This window comes from Balaenoptera borealis (assembly GCF_965194805.1).
Source record: "Balaenoptera borealis genome assembly, chromosome: 5".
In the NCBI taxonomy this organism is placed as follows: domain Eukaryota; kingdom Metazoa; phylum Chordata; class Mammalia; order Artiodactyla; family Balaenopteridae; genus Balaenoptera; species Balaenoptera borealis.
The window spans coordinates 126,198,621-126,223,124 of NC_138862.1; the positions used below are offsets into that span (position 1 = coordinate 126,198,621).

At 51.2% G+C, this 24,504-nt stretch overlaps 1 protein-coding gene across 1 annotated transcript; it reads left to right on the forward strand.

Annotated features, from left to right (window-relative positions):
- Positions 1-23,734, forward strand: RBP1 (retinol binding protein 1). The gene is made up of 4 exons (XM_082392405.1): positions 1-245; positions 796-974; positions 20,951-21,052; positions 23,491-23,734. Exons 1-4 carry the CDS (start codon positions 173-175, stop codon positions 23,542-23,544), a joined length of 408 nt encoding a protein of 135 aa, XP_082248531.1. The 5' UTR covers positions 1-172; the 3' UTR covers positions 23,545-23,734.
- The last annotated feature ends 770 nt before the right edge of the window (positions 23,735-24,504 follow it).

The following is a 24,504-nucleotide window of genomic DNA, read 5'->3' on the forward strand; positions in this document are numbered from 1 at the left end:
GGTGGATCCTCCCGCTGGCTTTGTGCGCGCTTGCAATCCAGCTGTCGCCGCCCCACGAGCCCCTGCCCCCCGAGGGCGCACATTTCCGGGCCGCCCACCATCCGGATCGCTCCGCGAGCCCAGATCTGCTCCCGCCCGCTCGGTCCCGGTCCGGCCCCAGTCGCCCCCTGAAATGCCGGTCGACTTTACCGGGTACTGGAAGATGCTGGCCAACGAGAATTTCGAGGAGTACCTGCGCGCGCTGGGTAAGCGCTGCCCGCCGCGCTCTGCCCGGGGCGCCCGGCCGGGCCGCCGGGGGTGGGATCCCGGCGCCCTCCCGAGCCGGCCGCCCACCCGCCTGCCTCCGCCGGCCCAGCCACCGCCCTGAGCACCCCGACCGGGGAAGGGGCGTCTCCAGGGGGCCAGCAAGTGCGAATTGGAGGACGGGGGTTATTAGTGTTCATGGTGGTCAATGTCTGATGGTTGGCTCTCGAAGTGGATAATTTCATTAGGAAAGCTGGGCTTGATTGGCTAGCTTTAGTTTTCAAAAGGTTAGCATAAGGTTAGAAAACTTTGTTGTAAAAAAAAAAAAACAAACAAACAAAGAAAGCAAAGAAAAGAAAGAAAGAAAACGACACAGACCAGCTAGCTGCACGCAGAGGCCTTGCTAATGGAGCAGGGGACCCCGATGGTTTCCTTGCGGGGGGCGGGTGGGGGGCGGGAGAAGCGGCCTCCTAGGGCCCCGCTACCTTGGCAACATTTCTCTGAATTTTCCAGTCAACTCTCTGCTCCTTTCTGCCCCCGCACTCCCTGCAGATGTCAATGTGGCCTTGCGCAAAATCGCCAACTTGCTGAAGCCAGACAAAGAGATCGTGCAGAATGGCGACCACATGATCATCCGCACGCTGAGCACTTTTAGGAACTACATCATGGACTTCCAGGTTGGGGAGGAGTTTGAGGAGGATCTGACGGGCATAGACGACCGCAAGTGCATGGTGAGGCTTTGCGTACACCTGGGCATCTGCTGCCCAGGGTTCCTGACCGAAGGCAGGGCTAGTTCATCTGAGAGGGGAGCAAGGGCCTTTGTGTTCTTAGGGGCCCAAGATCTTCACACTCCCAGCCCCCAAGGTAGGCAGCTCTGGACTCATCAAGCATACCCTCCGAAATGAAAGCTGTGGTTTGTTGAGTCTCTACTGTGTCCCGGCATTGGTGCTTTATACACTTGCCTTCATCTAATCCTCATAACAACCTCTGAAGGAGGTCTCAGTACGCCCATTTTACAGATGAAGAAACAGTCTCAAAGAGACGAAGCAACATGCTCAGAGTAACACAGCTAGGGAGGGGCTGGGCAGGAATTCCAGGCAAATCTGTTGACTCTCTTCTTTGTCTGAACTGTAGGCTGGGGGAGGAAAGCAAGATGAAACACAGGCAACCCTTCTGAAGTGTAAACTTCCTACCAGACCTAGCATGAAGCCACTCTAGGAAGCAGGGGGCACCGTGACTCTGCCTTCTGACCTGCCCCTCTTCATCCCCAAAGTGGGGTTTGGCTCCTGGCCATCCCCTTCCCTACCCTATCCTCCACTGCCCCCTGAGCTTCCTTTGAAGCTTGCAGCCAACAACCTACTCAGTAGGTCAGTGCCACAGCAGCCCAGGCCAGAGGAGGAACAGTGGGGGAAGGGAGTGAGCCCCCTGCCCCCAAGGGTGGGAAGCTGGTGACCCGGAGACCCCAATTAGCGTCACCACAGCAGCCTCCGGAAGGTCAGCCCGGGGCCTCCATCAACATTCTTGGGGTCACTGGGAGGTCAGGGTGCTTCCGGTCTCCCTTTCCCAGTCTTGGGTCCAGAGCTAGCTCACTCCCACCCCCAGGGAGCTGCTTTGCTTACTGGTGAGCTTCTCCCTGACTCCTCTTCCCCTCCCCCTCCTACCCTTTACTGAGGGTCTGCTCCGTGCCCTGCACTGTGCCAGCTATTTTACACCACAGCCCAGTGAGGGAGGGGTTAGTAACCCCGTATTTTACAATGACTGAGGCTCGCAGAGGAGATTCCAGAGACTGGACTTTGAGGCCCACACTCCTGCTCGGGGCCAGGCTCCTCTGTGGCTTGCCTTTGCAGAAACCGGGTGTCTGGGGTTCGTCAGGACTGTGGTTGAAGGAGTGCCAGTGTCTGGGGATGAGGAACCCCAGGCCAGGATGACTCATCCCGCTACTTGTTGATTCATCTGAAGGGGATCTGAGTTAGTGTCTGAGTCTGCGCTTGGAATGGTGGCGGAAGAGGGGGTGGCCGCCAAGGAGGATCCTTGGAGAGGCCACTGCGGGGAGAAAACACTACTGTTGTAGGGAAATGTCAGGTCGTGCCTTTAAAAGGCCCAAGGCCTCTTAATCCTCGTAGAGGCTCACAGTGGGAAAGGAGACCTTCAGACAGGGCCTGCCTTGGCGAGGAGGGGGCCCGGGCCTGTCGGACCACTGCCCAAGGTCTGGTCCCTGGCTCGCTGCCTGGAAATGCACGTAAGAACAATCCTTGTCCTCGGCCCACTCTTGAGGTACTTACAGGGCACAACAAACATCTCTATTTATTTTGGGTCACTGCCACCTCTGGAATGTGCTGGCTTGTACTTACTTGGCTAATTATCTTTGCTGTTTCATTCCCGCCCTCATCCATTACTGTATGAAACATTTATTGATCACCTAGTAATACTAGTTAATATAGGCAGACCTCGGAGATATTGCAGGTTCAGCCCCAGACCCCCGCAATAAAACGAACATCACAATAAAGCAAGTCACACGAAGTTTTCTGTTTCCCAGTGCATATCAAACTTATGGTTACACTATACTGTGGTCTATTAAGTGTGCAGTAGTATTCTGTGTAAACAACAGTGTATATACCTTAGGTAAAAACTACTTTAGGGACTTCCCTGGCGGTCCAGTAGTTTATACCCCACACCTCTAAACCAGGGGGCACGGGTTTGAGCCCTGGTCGGGGAACTAAGATCCCACAGGTGGTGCAGCCAAAAAAAAAAATAGAAAAACTACTTTATAGCTAAAAAAATGCTCACCATCATCTGAGCCTTTAGCAAGTCGTAATCTTTTTGCAATAGTAATGTCAAAGATCACTGATCACAGATCTCCGTAACAAATAACGAAAAAGTTTGAAATACTGCAAGAATTACCAAAATGTGACACAGAGACCCAAAGTGAGCAAATGCTGTTGGGAAGATGGCACCAATAGACTTGCTTGATGAAAGTTGCCACAAACCTTTAATTTGTAGAAAACACAATATCTTTGAAGTGCAATAAAACGAGGTATGCCTGTACTCTTCAAGTGCTGAAGTACCGTTCCCGTTTTATTTTAACTCAGTGAATCTTCACAATGCTGGTTTCAGCCGCATTTTACAGATAAGAAAACCAAGGCAGGATTTCTTGTTGTGTGACCTTGGGAGGTTAAGGAAGTGTCAGAGGGAGGGTGTGAATGCGGTCTGACCCAGCGGAACATGTCACAATCTCTGATGTCCAGGAACTCACAGTCTTTGTGGTGCAGACAGACACACACACAGTGAGAACGCAGTGTGATCAGTGGTGGCAAAGGGAAGCTCTAGAGGAGGGCATCTCAGAAGGAATTCTGGAGGTGGTGACTTCTCCACTTACTTGTAACAGAAAAGAGGTGGAAGGGACGGGTTTGGACACAAAGGAAGGGGCACACGGCCACCCTCTTTTTTCAGCCATTAAGCATTAGGACAGTGGTAGGTGAACAGATCAGGGAGCCCAGCAGCTGGGCAAACTCGATGACATTGTATGAGGACTCGTGGTCACCTTTGCTGTCCCAGGACTCAGGGCGGCCCCCTCCCAAGTATGATAGATGGCGCGCACTAACCGTGCTGTTGCCTGTTGGGAGGATGGACGGCCCTCTGCTCTGGCCTCCCCTTGGCCCTTGCACTGCAGAGAAGCCCTTCTCCCCTGCTGCCCAGCTGGAGGGGGGCCACAGGGAAGAGCACGGCTGGGGGAGAGCATAGGGTAATGGAATGATGGCAACTGCCCAGCCTCGTGCTTGTGAGTGAAGGGGAGCTGCCTGCAATAGGCCACATGGCCAAGGCCTGGAGGGTCCTCAGGGGTCCCGGGCAAGGTGGTTGCCAAAGAGAGCGCACCACTACCCCCTGCTCCCCGTGCTCTGCAGCCACCAGCCGGGAGCAGTGGCCGGAGGAAGCCAGTTCTCAGCATCAGGTTGGCCTCATTCTAACATGTACTTCCCAGCACATTACAAGGATCTCATTGCTCACCTGTTCTGTTCATTCCTTTCTTGGTCCTGTAAGCATTTCGTGGTGCTCACTCTATCTTTGCGGCCCTTGCGTTACTAAGATGAATCGCACAAGAGTCCCGCCCTCGTGGAGTTCAGTGTAGTGGGGGCAGCAGACCAAAGCAGTCAATCATACTGAGATGGTGTGCTGATGGGGAAGGACAGGCAGAGAAGGGCCCCCTGGGTCTGGGAGGTCAGGGGCTGTTCCCACAGGAAGTAGAGTCTGAGTAGTGGCTTGAAGGATAGGCAGGAAGTAGGCAAACAGAAAGGGGACGAGAGGAAGGCCAAGGCCAAGAGAACAGCACTTGGTAGGTGCTACTTCAGACCTGTCCCATCCCAACCCTGGGCTCAGCCTGGGGACACAGAGGCAGCAAGGCCTCCTGGAGCACCCAGGCCAGTGGAGGAGACAGACACAGCCTCAGGCCATTACAGCCCAGTGCAGTGATGGAAGCACAGCAGGCTAGGAGGGCAGGGATGGGGGGATGGGGGGGCAGGCAGTGGTCAGGGAAGGCTCCTGGGAGGAGGTGGCGGCTGAGGGGGCCTTGAAGGACAAGTAAGAATTAGGGCGGATGTGGAGAGCATTTCAGGCGAAGGGAACCACGTGCACAAAGGCCCAGAGGTCAGAAAAGGCCTGGCTGGGAGGGGTTTCATCCGGGACAGAGGTGCAGTCTGCAAAGACTTCATGTGGCCAGAGTGTAGGGTGTGGCTGGGGAAGAGGGCAGTGCTGAGGACCCAGTGGGGAGCCTGGATGTGGCCCCGACAGGTCCCAGGGAGCCTTCTGGGAGAGGCGTGGTCAGGCTGCCATCCTCCCCAAAGGGCCCAGAGGCTCAGAGAGCTCTGCTCCTGCCTCTTTCCATGGCAACCTTATCTGTCTTCTGGAACAGCAGCCAGAGGATGAAATCTGGCCTGCAGATGTGTTTTGTTTGGCTCACACGATGTTTGACAAATTTAAGAGCCAGTTGCCAATGACTGCCAAAGATTGTAAGATGTCGTAGAAAAATCCATATTTCTGGCTATTTGTACCCCAGTGAAATCAAGACTGCTGAAAATGCTGGGTGCCCTTTTATTCCTGCACCCTGTGGATCCCCAGGACACTGTCGCAGTCCCTTCTTTTAGATGGGACCTTCTCCACTCTTCCGCAGCCCTCACCCCACCCTGGTACCTAAAGTCAAGGATCAAACAGCTGTATGTCATTGTTTGCACCGTGTGTTCCTTAGAGCAGTGGTTCCCGAAGCTGAGACCGGCGGCGGCCGCGGCAGCAGCGTGAGAACTTGTTAGAAGCACAGATTCTCCAGCCAGACCCCTGGTGGATCAGAAACTCTGGGAGTGGGGCCGGCAATCTGGGTTTCAATAAGCCCACCAGGTGGTTCTGGTGCAACTAAACCTTGAGAACCACCGCTTTGGAGAAAAGAAACCTCTCTGTACCTGTGTCTCTGTAAAAAGTGGAAAACACTCATGATGTTTCTTAGGCACTCAGGTGTAGAGGGCCACATGCTGGCTTCGTCCATCGCTGGACCCCTGTGGACATGGCAGTCCATGCCCAGAACCACCTGAAATGGCTCTGCGGTCTCTCCCCAGGCTGATGGGTGGAGGGGCTCAGACCTGTGTAGCCGGGATCACTCAGCTCCCATTTGCAGTCTTTTCTATTCAGATCTTTACATGACCACAAGCAGCCAGGGCTGTGGTTTTGGTAGAAGTGTATCAAGACTGGACTCAGCTTTTCTCCACCGCCTCCTGCACGCCTTTATCCATTAAAATGAAATCTCAGGCCCAGTTTGAAACCAGTATGATTTATTGAATCTAGCAGATGGAGGCTTTGGCAGGGTGGGGACCTTCCGAAAGGGAGATGCTCCTTCGCTTCAAATACCGTTCCCCGCGCCAGGGCCAGGGAGCCCTTCGGCACAAGGCATGATCGGGTTCCTGGTTCCCAGCTCCCCCGGCACAAGCAGCTTTTGTGGGAGAAGAGGAACCTCGGCAGGAATCCCAGCCGGGACCCTGGCTCTGCATGGTGGTGGCAGAAGGGCCATTTGTCATCCCTGTGGACACCGGGTCAGGTTTCCCCTGGGGGAGGCAGCTTTGTTCACTCAGCAGCGGGCACCTCCTCCCAGGCTGAGGCCTTGCCTTCATCTCCAGCCTTGAACTCAGGATGACCCCTTCCGCAGAGCCTGCCTTCCACTCCCAGCCCTCTGTTGCTTTCTTTGTTTTCACTGCAAAAGGAAAAAAAAGAATTCAAATGGCACAGGAGAAAGTGGACTGAAAAGGAAAGGACCCCTTCCCTTACTTGGCCTCATTCCCACCCCCAAGAGGTTATCACTGTTACTGTTTCTGGTGGATCTGTGCAGAAATCTTCCTCGAATATAGAAGCCATCCAGCCATGTAGTTATTGAGGAGGTGATTTGTCAATGTTTCTATCTAAAGCCGAAAAAGGCAGAAAGAGGGAGAGACAGAGAGAGAGAAAGAAAGAAAGGGAGGAAGGAAGGAAGAAAGAACGAAAGAAAAAAAATCTACTTCTTAGCACATTGTTTTCTCACTCGATGATATTTCTTAGGCATCTTTCCGTATCAGCACTTATATGTTTCCTTCCCTTCCCTCCCTGACTTACTTTCCTCCATCCATCCATTCATCTAAGTATATACGGTAATACATGATATCTACCAAACTGCTGTTAACGCTTTGGTTTAAATTCTTTTGCCAGCTTTCTTCTGATCCTATTCTTGATTCATTAAAGAGATTTTTTTTTTTTTTTTTTTTTTTTTTTGGTTCTTATTTTAAAAAACACGATGCCAAAGGCAGAATTCACTCCCTGGGCTGCAGAGCTGAGAATGCCATTGGATTTGGAAGCCTTCTGAGAGCCGCCCCTGCTCAGATCAGGCCCCCAGCATGTGGCAGGGTCTTTTCCAGGAAGGAAACACGGAGTCTCTTTCATGTCTTAGCTAAAGTTCTTCGACCTTTGAAATCGGTGTCAGCAGCATGCTTTTGAGGATTACAAAAAGAAGAATTAAAGCAACCCAAATAAAATTCACAAAGTAACTTTCAAGAATCACACTTGTTTGTTAGGTTTTGTTTTTTGTTAGGCAGGAACAAAGGAAAATAACATGTGCTAAATCCTTACTGAGTGCCATGCCTGTCCCAGATGATTTTAGCACTTTTTCTCTTTTGGTCCCCACAGCAAATGCTGTTCGGTGAGTAGCATTATGCCCATTTTACAGATGGGAATCTGAGGCTCCGAGTTGAGGAAACTTTTCAGCCCAAGGTCATCCAGCCAGCTGGTGGCAGAGGAAGAGTTCTAACTAGTTTATTTATAAAGCTATTACAAGGTCTCCTATGGAGCTCTGCTGAGGGCCAGCACCTCAGTTCCTTATTGTGAGGCTCATCGCAACCTGGAGGTGAGCACGGACGGTACTGACAAGGCTTGGGGATGTGGAGAAGGAGTGCTGGTAGTAGAGGCAGACATCTGGTTTTGAATCCTCCTCTATTACTTAGTTAACAAAGTGACCTTAAATGACTGGACCCGCTGCCTCTGTTTTCACATCTGTAAAATGGGCATCATGATTGCTGCTTCACCTGGCTTACAGCAAATTCTGAGGACCATGGTGATAGCACAGAAGACAGGGCCTGGTGAAGCCACAATACTATGTGCAATAAGCAGGCAAAGCCCTTCTGATACCCTAGACTGCACGCAAAGGGAACTTGTGATGGCCAGATGTTTACTGGAGGATTATAGCTGTTTGTTTTTCTCACCGACATTGCTCCCCTTATTTGGTGGGAGTGACCCCTACTTACCTGTGGGTTCTGGTGAAGCTGCAAATCCCAGTACGTTGTGTCTCCTGGGATGAGCACCTTAAACCAGGGCCATGACAGTATCCTATGGCCTGTCCCATGATTGTGCATTTGACCTGCACTGGGCCAGTCGTACGTTTCCTGCCACCCTCCATGGCTGCATGCAGAAATCCAACAGAAGGAAAAAATAAGATGAGGCTGGTAGATAAGCAGAAATGAGAGAGAGAGAGAGAGAAACCTCAGCATCGGAGGGTTGCTGGAACTCCTGACACTTAATGCCATTCTGAGACTTTTCGTGTGTACTTGAACCAGCGAATACATGCCCTTTCTTTCCCCTGAAACTATTTGAACTGGTTTCCTGTTGCTTGCACCTAAAAACATCCTATGACATACAGAGCCCACAGATCATAGGTTAAAAACCACGTAAGTAGTTAAAGCACTAGTTCTCAGACTTGAACTTGCCCCACATCCAGAGTTTCTGATTCAGAAGGTCTAGAGTGGGGACCAAGAACTTTTCTAACAAGTTACTGACTGATGCCGATGCCGTGGGTTCAAAGGTCATGCTTGTGATAACTACTAAGAAAGAGAAATGAAGTGGGCTGGCCCACGCCCGGGTTCCAGTGATGTTCTCGTCATGATTCAGTGTAATAAGCCTGTGCTGGGGTTAAGGGTGCCCAGTTATGGGGGATGAATGAGAGTGGAGAGGTGCAGTCCCTGTGGATGGAATCTGCCTGGGGACACCAAACTTGCAGCAGCCCATGATGGTTTGCAACTGAGGGTCCGAGTAAGTGATACCAGTAGTGTGTGCAGCTGGACAAGCGTGGGATACAGCAGAGCAACTGGGAGCCTTGGCTTTGAGATGAACCTGGATTTGACTCCTGGGTTCACTCTCCAACTGTGTTTCCTTGGGGAAGGTACTCTATCCCTCTGGACTTAAGTGTTCTCATTTGTAAAAAGGAGCCAGAGGTAGTACCACTGATGGGATGTTGTGAAAATTAAATGTGGTGATGAATTATTTCAAATTTCTATTGCTATGTAACAAACCACTTCAAAACTTAGTGCTCCGAAACTCCAAAACAATAACAGTTGTTTATTTTCTTCATGAATCTGCAGTTAGGGCAGGGCTCAAAGGGGATGGCTTGTCCCTGCGTCATGCCATGTCTGTGAGGCGTTGGAGGGTCCACTTTGCAGATGGCTCACTCATACTCACTCTCTACTGGCTGCTTGAGCTTCCTCACAACATGGCAGCTGGGTTCCAAGAGCGAGAGGGCCAAGAGAACAAGGCAGAGTGTATGACATTCTTATAATCTACTTAGCCTCTGAAGTCATATAGCAAGAATTTTGCCATACTCTGTTGGTTGAAGCAGTCACAAAGGCCCACCCGTCTTCCCAAGGAAGGGGACATGGACTCCACATCTCAGTGGGGGAGCACGTCAGGTGGAAGATACTTTAGAAAAGTTCAGTGTGCTATATGCAAGCTAAGCTGTGACCACAGTGCCTGGTGTCTGGTGAGTACACAGTGGGAGCTGGAATATTACTCTCTGGCTGAAGTTTGCAGGTCTGTCAGGGCTGGGCTCTTGTTTCTGGCTGATCTCGAGTAGCAGCAGAGACCACAAGGACTCCGTCGGGGTGGGAGAAGGTATGTGGTGCCTGGAGCTGGGTCTCTGCAGGCAGGGCGGGAACTCCACCTCCCTGGGCTGCCTGCCACCCAAGGCAGGCCCTGCATGGGAGGCTGGCGTGTGAGTTGAAGGGCAAAAGGATGGCCTCAGAGTGTTGGGAGTGGTGCAGGGCTTCACCTTCAGCCCTGCACCCACCTCCAAAAGTACTTGATATATGTTATGTATTCAACCCTCCAACAATGCTAGCACAGAGGGGCTACTCTCCCATTTAACAGACAGGGACCTGAGGTCCTGCCAGGGTCGCACTCCCAGTTAACTACAGCCCAGGGACTGAACTTCAGATCTCTCTGACTCCCAACTTTGTGTGGTTTACAGAACAGGCTGCCTTCTGCTGGTGTCCCTAAGTGCCCAGGAACCACAGGCCGTTAGAGTGACTGTGGGTTTTTAATTCCATAGACCACTAGGTAGCCATGAAAGTGATCGCTGTGAAGATAAATGGAAAGTGTTTATGGGCAATCAGTCCATAAGTTCCATAGATTCTGCTTCTTAATATCTCTCTCCCCTTTCCCCATCTTCTGAATATCTCTTGCCTGTAATAATAATAACAATTAATGTCTCTTATGCTTAGTATGTGCCAGGCTTGGTGCTGCTGGCCGAGATCTGCAGCTTCCGGGCTGAGGGCGGTTGTTCCTGGCCCTCCTCTAAGCTCTTACTTGTCCACAGCCCGTCTCCCTCTGAGGCAAGACCTGGCAGTCCGGCTGTGTCATAACCGGTTCAGTCCATGAACCAGACTGTCATCTTTGGAATCCCATCTCTGCCACTTACAAACTGGGTGGCATTAAGCAAGTTACTTCACCTCCCTATGCCTTCACTTGTCTGTGAAATGGGAGTTATTGTCAAGTAAGGGATCTACTTCACAGGCTACTTCACAATGAGGATTAGATGCAAGAAAGCCTGCAGTCAACTGCTCTATCAATATGAGCTGTTATTAGTAATTCTCTCACCTTGTAAACTGTGTGCTCCAGAAGACAAATTCTGGAGGTGGCGATGTGTGAAGGGACACCTGGCCACCCAGAGAAGAGCTAGCAGGGTTACACGTGCAGAGGCTGGCCTGAAAGGGCACTTGCCTCTCCACCCTGATGGAGAACGGTGCGGGGCAGCGGGGTGGGCTGCAAGGTCAAGAGCAGAGGGGAAACCAGTGCTTACTGAGAGTCCAGAGCTGCAACAGGTCCTTGCAACCCCTGGTTTCATTTCATCCTGATGGCTCTGTTCTGTGGCGGGACTCATTAGCCCCATTTTGCAGATGAAGAAATGGAGGCTCAAAAGGTAAATTGCTGGGGTCACCCAGCTAGAAAGAGGTGGGGATGGATTGGAGCTCAGGCCCGCCTCTATCCAAGGCCGTCATCAGGTCCCTCCTGAACGCCCAGCTCAGTCAGGCTGCTGTCTGCTGGCCAGACGAGCCCCACAGCCTGCCAGGTTCAATGTCAATGGCATCCATGGCAGCAAGATGTTCATGTGGGAGCAGTAAGCAGGACATGGGTTCAGAGTTGGGGAGAAGGGGGTTGAAACCATGACTCATGCTCTTCCTGGCACAATGACTAAGCACTCCAGGCCTCAGAAACTCGGGGCCAGTGTCACTTCAATGGTTAACCTGTTTATATAAGACTAGTCTATGGAAGAAGAAACATATGCCTGAGATATTTTGTCATTTAAAAAAAGGTATAAATTACAAGAGTACCCCTAGAATGTTTTCTGCCATTCATTCGTTCTGTTGATTCAACAAATGGTAATGTGCATTTTCTCTGCCATAGATTCTAAGGTAGGGGCTGGTATCCTACAGTGAATAAAAGGATTCCAGAGCCCAAAGAACTCTTGGTCAAGAGATCCTGACCTGCTCACTCTTCCCTGGTTACTGAGCTACCATCTTTTATCTTCTGGGAACTGTTTGTTTCTGTTCGCCTTGCAAGATAAAAAATAGGGGCCAGAGGCTCTCGTGGAAGAGATGAGGCCTTGGGTGGGCTCTGCCCTTCTGAGACCCTCTGAGTACCTTCTGGCAGGACGGCCCCTCCTTTATTCCACCCCCACTGCAGGTGGACCTGAGAATAGGCCGGTTTCTTACACTTGCCCAAGTAGCAAAGCCAGCTCTGCCTGCCAGATAAGCAAATATTTGGATTTTCCATTGTACCAGGTTTGGCTGGTGGGAGCCACATAGATGTGAAGTGAGGAAGAAGAGATGCTGGGAACTTCTAGGGTCGGAGGTGCAGGATCACACTCCCTGGGGAGTATCATGCCATGAGAGTCCAGCCTGGCAAAGCCCATTTAGAAGCCTCACTCATGCAGCCCCTGACCTCCCTGCATCTGTGCAAGCTGTTCCCTCTGCCTGGGATTCCCTCGTTCCTCTTTTCCAGATTCTACTTCTTCACCTAACTCTCTTGATGTTTTTTGGTGTCGGTTCCAGCATTACCTCCTCCAGGAAGCCTTCCCTGATGGACCTCTATCTCTACTTCAGAGGCGGATGAGGTGCCTTCCCACTTCCAAAATCACCATCACCTGCCTCTACCCAGCACTTGCCGTTTTGCTGGAATTCTCTGTCTGCTTGTCTTCAATAGTCTGTGAGCTCTTGAGAACAAAATTCTCACCTTCCCTGCCTCTATTTCTAGCACACGAGGCTGGTATGCAGGTGTGGAACCCGCATTTGCTGAATGATGCTTCCTTACGCAGAACCATGATGCAAAGTCTTACTGTTCATTCAAGGGTCAGCTTAGATCAGGGAACCGCAGAGCCCAGTAGCCAAGAGCATGGGCTGTAGAGTCAAACCTCATCTCTGTACTTCATGGCTGGGTGACCTTAAAGCCTCAGTCTCCACATCTGTAAAATGGGGAGAAGCATAACTGCTCCAGGAGGTTTAAAGAATCAACTTGATATGACCCACGCTTTAATACCCTGCCCAGCACATAGTGAGTATTAAATAGATGATTTTAAGGTGATGATGGTGATGGTGATAATGACAGTATTGTTATTACTTACACCAGGAAGTACCCAGCACACAACACACAGGTGCTGTTGATGCCAGTTTACATGTCTGTCTTCCCTCCAGCCTGAGCTGCTCCATGGCAGAGCTTGGGTCCAGCCCAGCCTCAGGGCCACCCTTGGTGCTGGGTCCCTGCAATGACTGAGCCCAGTTCCACAGGATCCCTGTGACCTTCTCCAACCTCACTTCCCCCTCCCCATCCAGAACCTTGGCCTCATGGGGCCTTGAGCTCTCTGGTGGTTTGTTGTTTTAAAATTAATCCTGGGCACTTTCTGGAATGTTTAAGGAATTTTAAAAATTTTCATGTCAAGATTAGTCTTAACAGTTTATCATTTAGTTTGTCCTAAGAATCGTGTTATCATTTGCTGTTCGCTTCTTCATGGTATTGGAATCACATTTGCCCATGCCCACGAAGGCCTGCTGTGGCTTTACTGGTCTGTAGCTGTTGCTTCTAACGGTGTTTATGTGCCTAATTACTCGTTCGTGTTTTAAGGCCTTATTAATCTAGTTTTAATATGCTTACAGAATGAATCGGCTTTTCCCCCGAATGTGCTGATTTTAGGTCATTGCCGTTCCCCTGGGAAAGGATCAGAGGCTCACCCAACCTGACCTCCCAGGCAGGGCAGCTCATGGCCTCAGCCAGAAAGAACTGGGTTCAAATGATGGCTCAACCCCTAACCCCGAGGAGGCTTGGGCTGGTTACTTAACAAGCCTAACTTTGATTGGCTCTAAATCTTGAGGTGGAAAGCCCCCCAGCACCATACCTGGCACTCGGCAGGTTCTCAGTTACCTTCCCTGCCTTTCCCACCCACCCACTTATTTCACAGGCACGGGAGGCTGAGAACCTTCTGTTATTCCAGAAACCCTCAAAGCGTGAAGCACACTGTAACATCAGACTCCAGGAGGAATGGCCAGTTTGTAACTTTTAGCGATTCACATCGCGCTTAGAAAGTGTCTAGTCACCGTCTGGTTTTTCAATTTTCCCCTTAAATTTAAAGAGCACAGGCTTGGGAGTCGGACCTGGGTCAGTCCTGGCTCTGCCCTTTGCAAGCAGCACCGCCATGGACAAGACCTCCCCTCTGAGGACCTGGCTCTGGAACCACAGAGACAGTAAGGTCCAGTCCCAGCCCTCTGGGAAGCGGCTCTGTAAGCAGAGGGCCTCCCAGAGCTGGGCGGGCGAGTGGGGGGCACCACCCATCCATCCTCCCCCTGCTCATGAGAGTGGATGTTTGGGGCACGTGGGAGCTTTAAGGAACGTCACAAGTTCTTGGCAGCCAAGCTGAATCCCACTATTTGTGGTTCATGCCAGGTCACTGCCAAGAGATGGGTCCATTTAGTGGGAATGGTCTGTCACTCCCGGTATAGGTCACTCATACAGGGTGAGGGGCTTGAGGCTTCCTTGGGGCCAGCTTCCCCAGGCTGCCTGCGGGAGCTGAGTTTTCTATGTCACCCCAGTGCCAGCTCGGGTTTCCAAGTGGTCAGGGGAGCTGGATAATGGCTTTTGAAGTGACAGCCCCCTGTCAGAGTAATACAAAGCTGTCTTCACTCCTCTTTTGGTGCACGTATCTCCGGGAAAGCTGCTGACAAGGCCAAAGTGTTGGAGGTTATTAGTTTTTAATAGAAAAGTGAGACCGGCTTTGCTTTAGAACCAGCTGCCCTGGGCACCAGCTCGTTTGCAGACTTCAGATGGTCTAGGTGGTGAGAATTACCGTTGGGAGGGGAGTTGAAGGTGGCCATGCTTTCCCCTTGTTCTTGGGTTTGTCTGGGCTTCGTTTCCAAGGTGGACTTCCCAGAAGTGGGGTGCCGGGCAGCTCTGCCTATCCCCGTGGTTTGTACCATGCCCACCTCAGCCGCCACTGGCATCTGCCTTCCTGTGTCACTTGAAAAGCACCAGGAACATCTTCTTGCCTGAAACTCCCCCACTAGACCCTGATTAAATGGATTAAGCAATGGTGAGTGTCCAAGCTGGGCGACTGAATTGAATGACCTCTTCAAGACCCTTTCAGATCTGCATTCACAGGGCAAGCTGAGCCTTGTCCCAGACTTTGCCTGGTGTGGCACAGGTGGCTGCTCATCACAGAGCGAGGTCACAGAAGGAGTCCTCATTATCAGAAGCTATGTTTTGTGTCACAAGAAAACAAGTGACCATTGTTTGCTACATCCCCCTCCCAACATTCTTTCTTTTCCTTCTTTCCTCTCATTTGTTTGTAGGTGATCGTCCCCCCGCCCCCCTTTTCTGTTCTTAGGACAAATCTGATCCTCTGGGAAATGGCTGGTTTATTCCCACAGGGTACAAAGCTTAAAAAGAAAAATCCATGCCCACCACATGTGAACGTGGAACAGCAAAGTGGGAGAACTAAATCGCATTTTCAGAGCCATCGCGGCTGTCAGTGGGGAGTCTCCAAATAGATCTTCTGCTTAAACAAAGACTAACTAAATTTTAGGGGAAGCGGACATCGCAGGGCTCCTGGGCACCCGGCTCAGCAGGCAGCCCCTGCAGGGTCTCCTCTTGGATCCAAGTCTCCTGGAAAAGAAGGAGCTTCTGAAACATGTAGCCATGGTGAATAGCTTGTCCATCACTTCTTCACAAATCTCCAACTTAAAAAAGAAAGGCTCTAATTGTTGTTCAACTTCGACAGGCAAATCCCACCCTTATCTAAGCTCTGGACATCATGATTACCATTACCTCGGGCCCCATATGCCAGCCCTATACATTTTATGTATATTTTCTCTCATCCTCTGCATACACTGGTAAAGTAGGTCTTGCAGTTATCCAAAGCCACATAACAAACAACCCCAAAACGTAATACATTAAAACAACCACCACTTGCTCTCACGATGCTGTAGGTTGATTCAGTGTCCACGGCTCCATGTGACTGCATTCAGCTAAAGGCTCGGTTGGGGCGACCAACAGACTGTCACAACCTCTGGCAGTGACTGCTTTCTCATCGTCTGGGGCTTATCATGTGGGCTTTCACTCTAGTAGAATAACCTGCACTTCCTGAAAGAACAGCAGCTCGGTTCCGAGAGGGGAGGGTCCCGAGAGGATGAACCCCCAGCGTACAAGGGCTTTTGAAGGCGCCTCTTACCTCACGCTTGCTGCTGTCCTGTTGGCCAGAGCCAGTCACGCAGCCAAGGCCAGAATCAATGTGGGAGGGTCTTTACAAGGGCGTGAATGTCACGTGACCCATTGGGAGCCCCGATGGAACAGTCTGCCATAGTAGGTACCATGAATCCCCCTTTTGTAGATGAGGGCCCTGAGGCTCAGAGAGGTTCATCCTGTTGCCCAAGGTCATTCCACACAGTTAGGGACAGAGGACCCAGGTCCGTTGACTCCAAGGAACATGTTCTATGCTGACAATACTGGGTCAACCTGATACAGGGTGGGAGGGCGGCAGGTACCAGGAGCCCAGGGTAAATTACAGCTGAGTTTCCCAGAGGACAGCCCGGCAGACTCCCTGGCCCACTGGGGAGTGTTCCACCCAGCAGATCAGAGCCATGGGGCTGTGTGAGGGCGCAGGCAGCATTGGGGGGCATTGAAAACATGCTCCAGGCCACTGTCTCAGTTATAGTCTGGCGCTATGACCCTGTCTACCCCCCAGCCTCGTACTCGCCCCTCCTTCAGCACTGGCCTGCTTGTCGTAATTCACTCTGTTTGGGATGCCTCCCCACTTTAAAAAACTAGCTGTGTTTCCTCTGAAAATGAGGGGCCCTCCTGGGCACTGCAGCCCCTGTGCTTCCCCTGATGGCAGCACCTACCACACTGAGCCGTAACCGCCTGGCACTTCTCTGTCTGCCCGTCTCTGCGGTGATCTCTTAGCCCAGGGGCCTTCAGGACCCATCTCTGGCTCCCAGCACCCCACACTCAGCAGTGGTTGGGCTGAACTGAAGTGTGTTCCTCCGGGGGGCTGCTCAGAGTCTTAGCATAATGCCCATGTTTTCTCTGCACCCCCCAAAAACTGAGCAGACATCGGCTGGGTGCGTAGCCTGGCCTGGGAAACAAGGGGGCACTGAGTCACACAAGGCCCATGTTCCAGCCCAAATTGTTTTCCTCATTAGCTGGGTGACACTGAGAAAGTCGCTTAACCTCTCTGAGCTCAGCCTCCTCTGTATATCCAATACAGACGAAAATAGTCTCTTTTCCATCCAACTCACTCTGGGTCAAGAGTCAGCGGGAACTCAGGGCTGAGAAAGTGCCTGCTCTGGACACTGACATAGCATTAGTGCGTTAAGGATCCTTCTCTTTGAGGGTCTGATTTGTAGGGCTCTAAGAAAGGGTTCTCTACGCTCAAAGAGCCTTCCGCTCCCTGAATCCCTTGATCTATCATGAAGCCTGAAATTGCGCCATCCATCATTCTTTTGGTAAGGTATTTTTATTAATCTATATCCAAACGGTCCCTGTTAAAAGATGTCAAATGATCCAGAAAGTGTAACATGTTAGCACAGGAGCAAAGCCTGCTTTACTGGGGTTTTTTTATTTAATTTAATTTTTTTTTTATACAGCAGGTTCCTATTAGTTATCTATTTTATACATATTAGTGTATATATGTCAATCCCAATCTCCCTAGCCTGCCTTACTATTTTTTTTTTAGATTATTTTTTTTAAATTTATTTTTGGCTGTGTTGGGTCTTCGTTGCTGTGCGCGGGCTTTCTCTAGCTGCGGTGAGCAGGGGCCACTCTTTGTTGCAGTGCACAGGCTTCTCATTGTGATGGCTTCTCTTGTTGTGGAGCACGGGCTCTAGGCGCACAGGCTTCAGTAGTTGTGGCACGTGGGCTCAGTAGTTGTGGCTCCCGGCGTCTAGAGCGCGGGCTCAGTACTTGTGGTGCATGGACTTAGCTGCTCCACGGCATGTGGGATCTTTCCGGACCAGGTCTTGAACCCATGTCCCCTGCATTGGCAGGCGGATTCTTAACCACTGCACCACCAGGGAAGCCCCTAACCTGCTTTACTATTTTTTTTTTTAATTTTTTATTTTTTTATTTATTTATTATTTATTTATGGCTGTGTTGGGTCTTCGTTTCTGTGCGAGGGCTTTCTCTAGTTGTGGCAAGTGGGGACCACTCTTCATCGCGGTGCGCAGGCCTCTCACTATCGCGGCCTCTCTTGTTGCGGAGCACAGGCTCCAGACGCGCAGGCTCAGTAGTTGTGGCTCACGGGCTTAGTTGCTCCGTAGCATGTGGGATCTTCCCAGACCAGGGCTCGAACCCGTGTCCCCTGCATTGGCAGGCAGATTCTCAACCACTGCGCCACCAGGGAAGCCCTGCTTTACTATTAATGAACATCTCTTTCGTGCTCATTCTCTGACATTGACATTGGAAGGGAAGCACGTGTGAGCCTTTTGGAGATCAAGGTGGTGATCCTTATCAAAAGCCTTAAAAATATGCTCACTCTTTCATGCGACAATTTTTCCTCTGGAAATTTATTCTAAAGAAACGTTGTGCTCAAAACTGTATACAAGGAAGTCTTCTTTATAGTAGCACAGAATTATAAATAACCTAAAAGTCCAGGAATGGGTAATGGGCTAAATAAGTATGTATGTACAGTGAAATACTACCAGAATTGTCCTCATGGGCCTGTGACCAGTGCAGTCCCACAGGCTTCTGTGCCCAGAAGGGCCCCTCACTTGGTTTAATGCTCTGAGGTCACTGTCTTAAAATTCTTAATCATTTTTTAAAAAGGAGCCCTCATTTTCATTTTGTGCGGGGTGGGCACTACAAATTACATAGCCATTTCCTAAATATTATATAACAATTAAAATAATGCTTATGAAGAATATCTGTTGAAGTGGAAAATTGCTTCTATTAAGTGAAGAAACTAGGGTGCAAAACCGTAAATGATGCAATCGAACTTTTTAAAAATAATATATGTGTGTGTGTGTGTGTGTATACACACACACACACACATGTATAAAGACTGGACGGAAATACACCAAAATCTAATTATCTCTGAAGAAGCAAGATTTTAGGTATTCTTGTTACTACTATATTCTTTTTTGAGCATTTCTCGAGTTTTCCAGGGCAGAGGGTATGAATATGCTCATAGACTCTAATATTTCCGGTAGAGACAGAAGTGTATCTATTGTAACTGAGCACCAGTGGGTCTCTCTTGGCCTCTGATAGCGTCTGGAGCCCTCAGTGTGCAGGGTAGACTTCTGGATAAACACATGAAGAGAAGCTCAGTTGATGAGGAGGCCAAGTGTTCTTACGAGCTCCTTGAAGTTGAGGCACGTCTGATTTCAGTCCCCACTTCCCTTCACAGTCTGGGCATGGACAAGGCGCCCAGTGAATGGGCATCTTGTCTGTGGCTTGAGGTCGTTGGTGGCCTTTACCCTCGACCCACCTCATGAGACATTCACTTCATTCTGTCCTGACTTGGAGGTGGGACCTTCTTTCTGGCTTGGGGCTGGACATGTGCCCCGAGTGATCTCCGGACCAGGGAGAGGAGCCGCCCGCCCCCCACCAGGTCCTCCTGTGCCCCTCTCCCTCTGGGCTCCAGGAGCAGAGGGCAGATGGATGCCTGGGCAGAGCTGGGGGCGCACTGGCTCCACCTCTTCCCCTTGTGCCCGCCTCTCATTGCAGACTTCATCCCAACAGTAGAGGGCGGTAGAGATCAACAAGCTCAGGCGTGAGACTGGGGGTTGGGGAGGAAGGGGGGGGTGGTCCTCCCGTAGGGAGTGGCCCACTCACTCCACACTCATTTCCCAGATTCCTCCTTATCTCCTAAATCTTGATCAGGCTCTAGCTGACTGTCCTCTCAGCTGAGCACGGCAGGAACACAAGAATCCTAGAACCTTACCTCTGTAAAGCCAAGGCCTCTGAGTTCATGGCCTCTGACACCTCATATGACAGATGGGGACACTGGGGCCCAGAGGAGTGATGAACTTGCTCAGAGCCGCACAGAGAAGGGGCAAATGGGGTTCTAACCTCTACAGGGGGAGGCAGGGCCCATGTGGATGGGAGGTGGGTAGCTGCGGATGTGGGAGATGCCCACTGCACACAGGTCCCAGTCTAGACCACGAGCTCCTGGACCATCTCCCCTCTAAATTCCAGCACTTCGAGCCCTGTATTTCTGGGTGGGTCCATGTGCACAGGCTGGGCCTCCTCCTCCTGTCTGTCTGCCCTTCAGCACGCCCAGTACTTGGCCGGGCACACAGGGCTCAGGGAAGATGTGAGCGCTCAAAGCTGGGGCCGGAGGCAGGGGTGGTGGCCAGACCGGACGGGCAGACCGGGGGCTTCCTCCTCTTTCCCCCACGGTCTCCTGGAATGTGGAACCTGCCTGAGGAGCTCCTGAGCACGCCCCGTGCTGTTCAGTCTCTGTGCCTTTGTCCGGTCGTGGTCCGCAGAGAAGCTCTCTCTCCCAGCGCCTGCTTGTCTCTGCTTCCGCTTTGCTCTCCTGTCCTTCAAAGCCCAGCCTGGTACCTTCTCCTCCCAGCGCCTCCCTTCCCTGAGTCTCCTCTGGGCTCCCGCAGCCTCTGGTCTGTAACTCTGGTGACGCTGGGCACCTAGGGAGGCAGCGTAGTCCAGTGGGGAGGGGGACCTCTGAGCGTCACAGATCCGTGTTCTGATCTGGCTCTGCCATTGACACCTGGGTGGACTTGGCAAGTCCCTTAGCCTGATCTGTGGAGCAGAGATGCTAGCCCATGCTCCACGTGGACAGTCATGAGGATCCAGAGTCAGCGTGAGAGTGCCTGGAAGAGCTGCCGTTTGTGCCCGCAGATGGTGATGTATATCTAAGGCCATTCTCCAGGCAGTGAAAAGATGTTTGAGGCGGTGGCGGGGGGGGGGGCTCTTTTTTGGTGTCCCAAGACCTTGCAAAGGTTGAAACAGTGAATGAATGAATGAATGAATGAATGTCTGGGGATGAGCAGGATATTCTAAGAAGTCTGCCTCTCACCACCGAGATGCAGGCCAGCAGCCCTCACGCACCCCCAAACCCGGTGTGCACTCAACCCTCAGAAACCCCTCCTCCCTTCCCAGCCCCATTCTCAGCCTTTGCACCGACAGCTCCCGCCCCAGTGACTTTTTCTCCCCTAATTACCCATTTAAATGAAATTTATGAAGGTTTTTGTGAATTTTAAAACCGATTTGCCTGCTTTGATAAGAGCACGTGATGGACAAGGAGAATGAGGCTGCAGATTTTCTGTAATGAAATTGACTTGAGCGCACCCTGGATTCTCCAGGTTGGGGCTGCCCCTCCCCCAGCGCCCAGGGGCTGCTGGCTCCAGACTGACAACTGTGGTTTTTGGCTCCGCAGACCACAGTGAGCTGGGACGGGGACAAGCTCGAGTGTGTGCAGAAGGGCGAGAAGGAGGGACGTGGCTGGACCCAGTGGATTGAGGGTGACGAGCTGCACCTGGTAGGTTCCGGGGGTACAGGGGGTAGGTAAGCCAAGCTGGGCCCCAGACGCCCTGGTCATGTTGGGGTCTGGATGGACTTTGGAAGTAGGCACCATGGGTGGACCTTGGTTCTGCTCTGAAGCTTCTCTTCCAAGGCCCTGGGGAAGATGCTTGAGTGACTTTAAAAACCGAGCAATGTGTTTTCAAGGTCTAGGCTGACCCACTTGTCCAATCAGAGGGAGGAGGTGAGGGGATGCATCTGCTAAGCGTGAGATGGGGAGCATTCTGTATCTCTTTCCATTGTCTCAGCAGCCCGACGGGCCAGGTACTGTTATGGTTCTTATTTTGGAGATGAGGGCACAGAGGCTCACATCCAAGTAACACAGCTAGAAGACAGCAGAACTTACGTTTGCTCCCAAATGATATCTGTTTTCACCATGCCAAATTGTGGCTAGCCAGAACCAGGCGAGTTCTCTAAGCTTCTCAAGACATGATCTTGTTACCTGAAAATTGGGTTCACCTCTTGGTGGGTGTCGAGCCAAAAGATACAACCAAGCCAGAGGTCGGGAGAAGGAAGGGTTTATTACTCGGATCAAGTGAGGAGAACACCGGGGACCTTTCCCAAAGCTGTGTCTCCCTGAACAGCAAAATTGGGGAAGTTTTAAGCCAAGGGCACATGTGTATTCATGAAGGGGCTTGAGCAGAGGAGAATTCAGCATTGAAATGGGGCAAAGGTCAACAGAGTCCAAGCTTTAGTTGATTGAAGTCACGAGGGTCAGAAAAGGTCCACATCATAATCCCATCCTCCACCTGGGTGGAGGCCTTAGTTCCCGAGGAACTCAAAGATAGTTATGTGTATCCCTTGAGGAGGAACTAGGCCCCTGTTTTATCACTGAACTGTGATAAACTGTGATAAACAAGTCACTGAACTTGACTGCTTTTCCTTGGTTCCTGCATTTCTTCACTTCCTTTAAGATAAGTAGTTACTGAGACCTGTTCAAGGGCAAGCACTGTAGCCAGGCTTAGATCACAAAATGGCTTAGGCCAAAAATGGCTTCTTTTATGTCCGGGCACTCCCTACCCTATCTGCTTACAATCTCTACAATCTAGGTTGGAGGAGGAGAAGCCTTTCTCGGCTCAGGTGTGGGCCCCACTCACCCTGTCCTCCAGCCTGGGATCGCTCGTCAAAGCCACTTCTATTCTATGCATTGTCTGGAAAAAGCACACCCAAATCCAGAGTAGGGGCCTTAGCCTCTGGGGGGCTAAAAATAACACCTGCCCTCTGAGCGGAGACCTCCTGTCATTCCTTCTGCCACCTTGGAACTCCCCAGCTACTTTCCTTCTGAGAAAGGGGCCTCGTCCAGGTGACCTAGGGTCTATTCTGACTTTTGGGGAGGTGCCTTCCTTCCCTCAACCTCATCTGCAAAATGCCATCCTAGCACATAGGGCTCCTGCCAGGGTCAGGGTCTGCAGGAGCTTTGGGACAGGTGAGCGCTGAGAGGAGGCACATCATATTCAGAGGCTGCTTAGGCTCGTGTAGAGCCTGGGCTGCAATGCCTGACCTTGAGCCTTTCTCCCTCCTGGGCCTCTGTTTCCTCAGCTGCAGAGCCATGAGGGTAGGTTATGTGATCTCCATTGGCCCTGTCAGCTCAATAGTTCTGTGGCTTTTTGCCAGAGGTTGCAAAGTGCGGGCCACAGGCCTCTTTTGTTTGGCCATCATGGGCTTCAAATTTCTTCAGCCAGTAATTTAAAAATTTGGAGATGTCACATAAATATTCAGATTTCTAGACTCCTACCAAAACAAACAAACAAACAAAAAGCTTCACAGGTAGGGCGACACTGTGCTGTCATTCTTGCTGGCAACACTCCGCAGGGGTTGCCCTGGAGGCAGAGCATGGACTTTCTTAGCTGCATTTAGCACTACCTGGGAGCTTTTAAAAATAGCAATTCCAGGACCTCACCCTCTGAGGTACTGATACCAGTCTAGCCTAGAACCCAGGCATTTTTCAAACTCCCCCCGTAACTCTAATGTGCAGCTGAAGCTTGGAACCACCATGCTAGTTTACAACCCTGGTCTGCGGTGACCCCTTTGGCGGTTGAGCCTTGTGTCTGGCCCTGATTTCTTGCAGCCCTGCACACAGACTCTGACCTGGGCTCAGGCCTGACGTTCTTAAAGCCTTTGGCTTGTCGAGGGTAGTAGACGGAGGGAGGCATCTGAGAGTCCTGTCAGTCAGCTCTGAGCCACGTCTGTCTCCAGCCAGCTCTGTCTATAGGGCATAGCCAAGACCGATGTCCACTGATCCAGTTCAACTGACTCGCCAAGGAATTGTCTAGTTCAGACCAACTCTTGGGGAAAAATAGCAGTCACAGAGTATTTTCCAAGCCCCTGCCCCTGGATGCGCTGAGCCCCAAGTGTGACCTTGCTTTGGTCAATAACAAGAATCTGTTTTTGTTTCAGGAGATGAGAGTGCAGGGTGTGGTCTGCAAGCAAGTATTCAAAAAGGTGAACTGAAGCCTGAACATACCTTAGTCTCGAGGAATGAGTGGCATGGACGGGGAGGGGCCAGGGTCCCCCCCCCCCCTCTCTGCACAGCATGGGGCAGAGAGCCAGCCTGCATCTGTTAGCAGAGTCTGTCTCCTGGCTTTGTCTCTTTCCCTTTTCTTCAAACGAAGCCGTCCCAATAAAAGTGGTCTCTGCTCGAGATGTCTATTTTGGAAAGGCTTTGAAACCCCGCTGTGCTCACATTTTCTCTGAAGGCTTCTGAAGCTGGCTGCTCTTGACGCCAGCCCTGAGCGGAAGGGAGAGGTTCAGCCACAGCCTGCAGATCTAGTCCTGATGTTACACCTGTACCGTCTCTCTCCAGGGCACAGGCTTGGGTCCCGGGTCTGTGGCCTGACATTCAGTCATCTGTGTTTTAAGTACCTACCATATCATATGTCCAGTCAGGGCCAAGGTGTAGTGAGTGCCAGAAGCAGGCCAGGATGCCCTCTACCTCGGAACTTAGAGCCTTGTTAAGGTCGGACCAACAGTGACTTCACGACTGCACTTACAAGTGTACAAGAGATGCTCCAAAAATTGTTTGTAAACGAAATGGACCTGGATAGAATTTTAAACTCAAAGCTAGAATGAGGTGAACATTAATGAAAGACAATTGCCAACTGGATTTAATTTCAGAGATGTCATGAATACACACCTCATCACCCCAAAACCATCCCCACCCCATCTATGGGCTTATGTAAAGCCTTCCTCTTCACTGTTACAGATGAGGCATAACTTGCCAATCCCCCTGGAAGAAGAAAAGCAGTCTCGTGTTCTCACTAAAGTGTAAATGACTGCTAGCTGTGCCTTTGCATAAAGAAATGGGGACACTGAGTGAGGAGGTGGGACACCATGGGTAGGAAGAACCGCTGGGAAAGGAAAGACTCACGTTGAGGACCCTGAACACCAAACCTGCCCAGGCTGGGCCCTGCC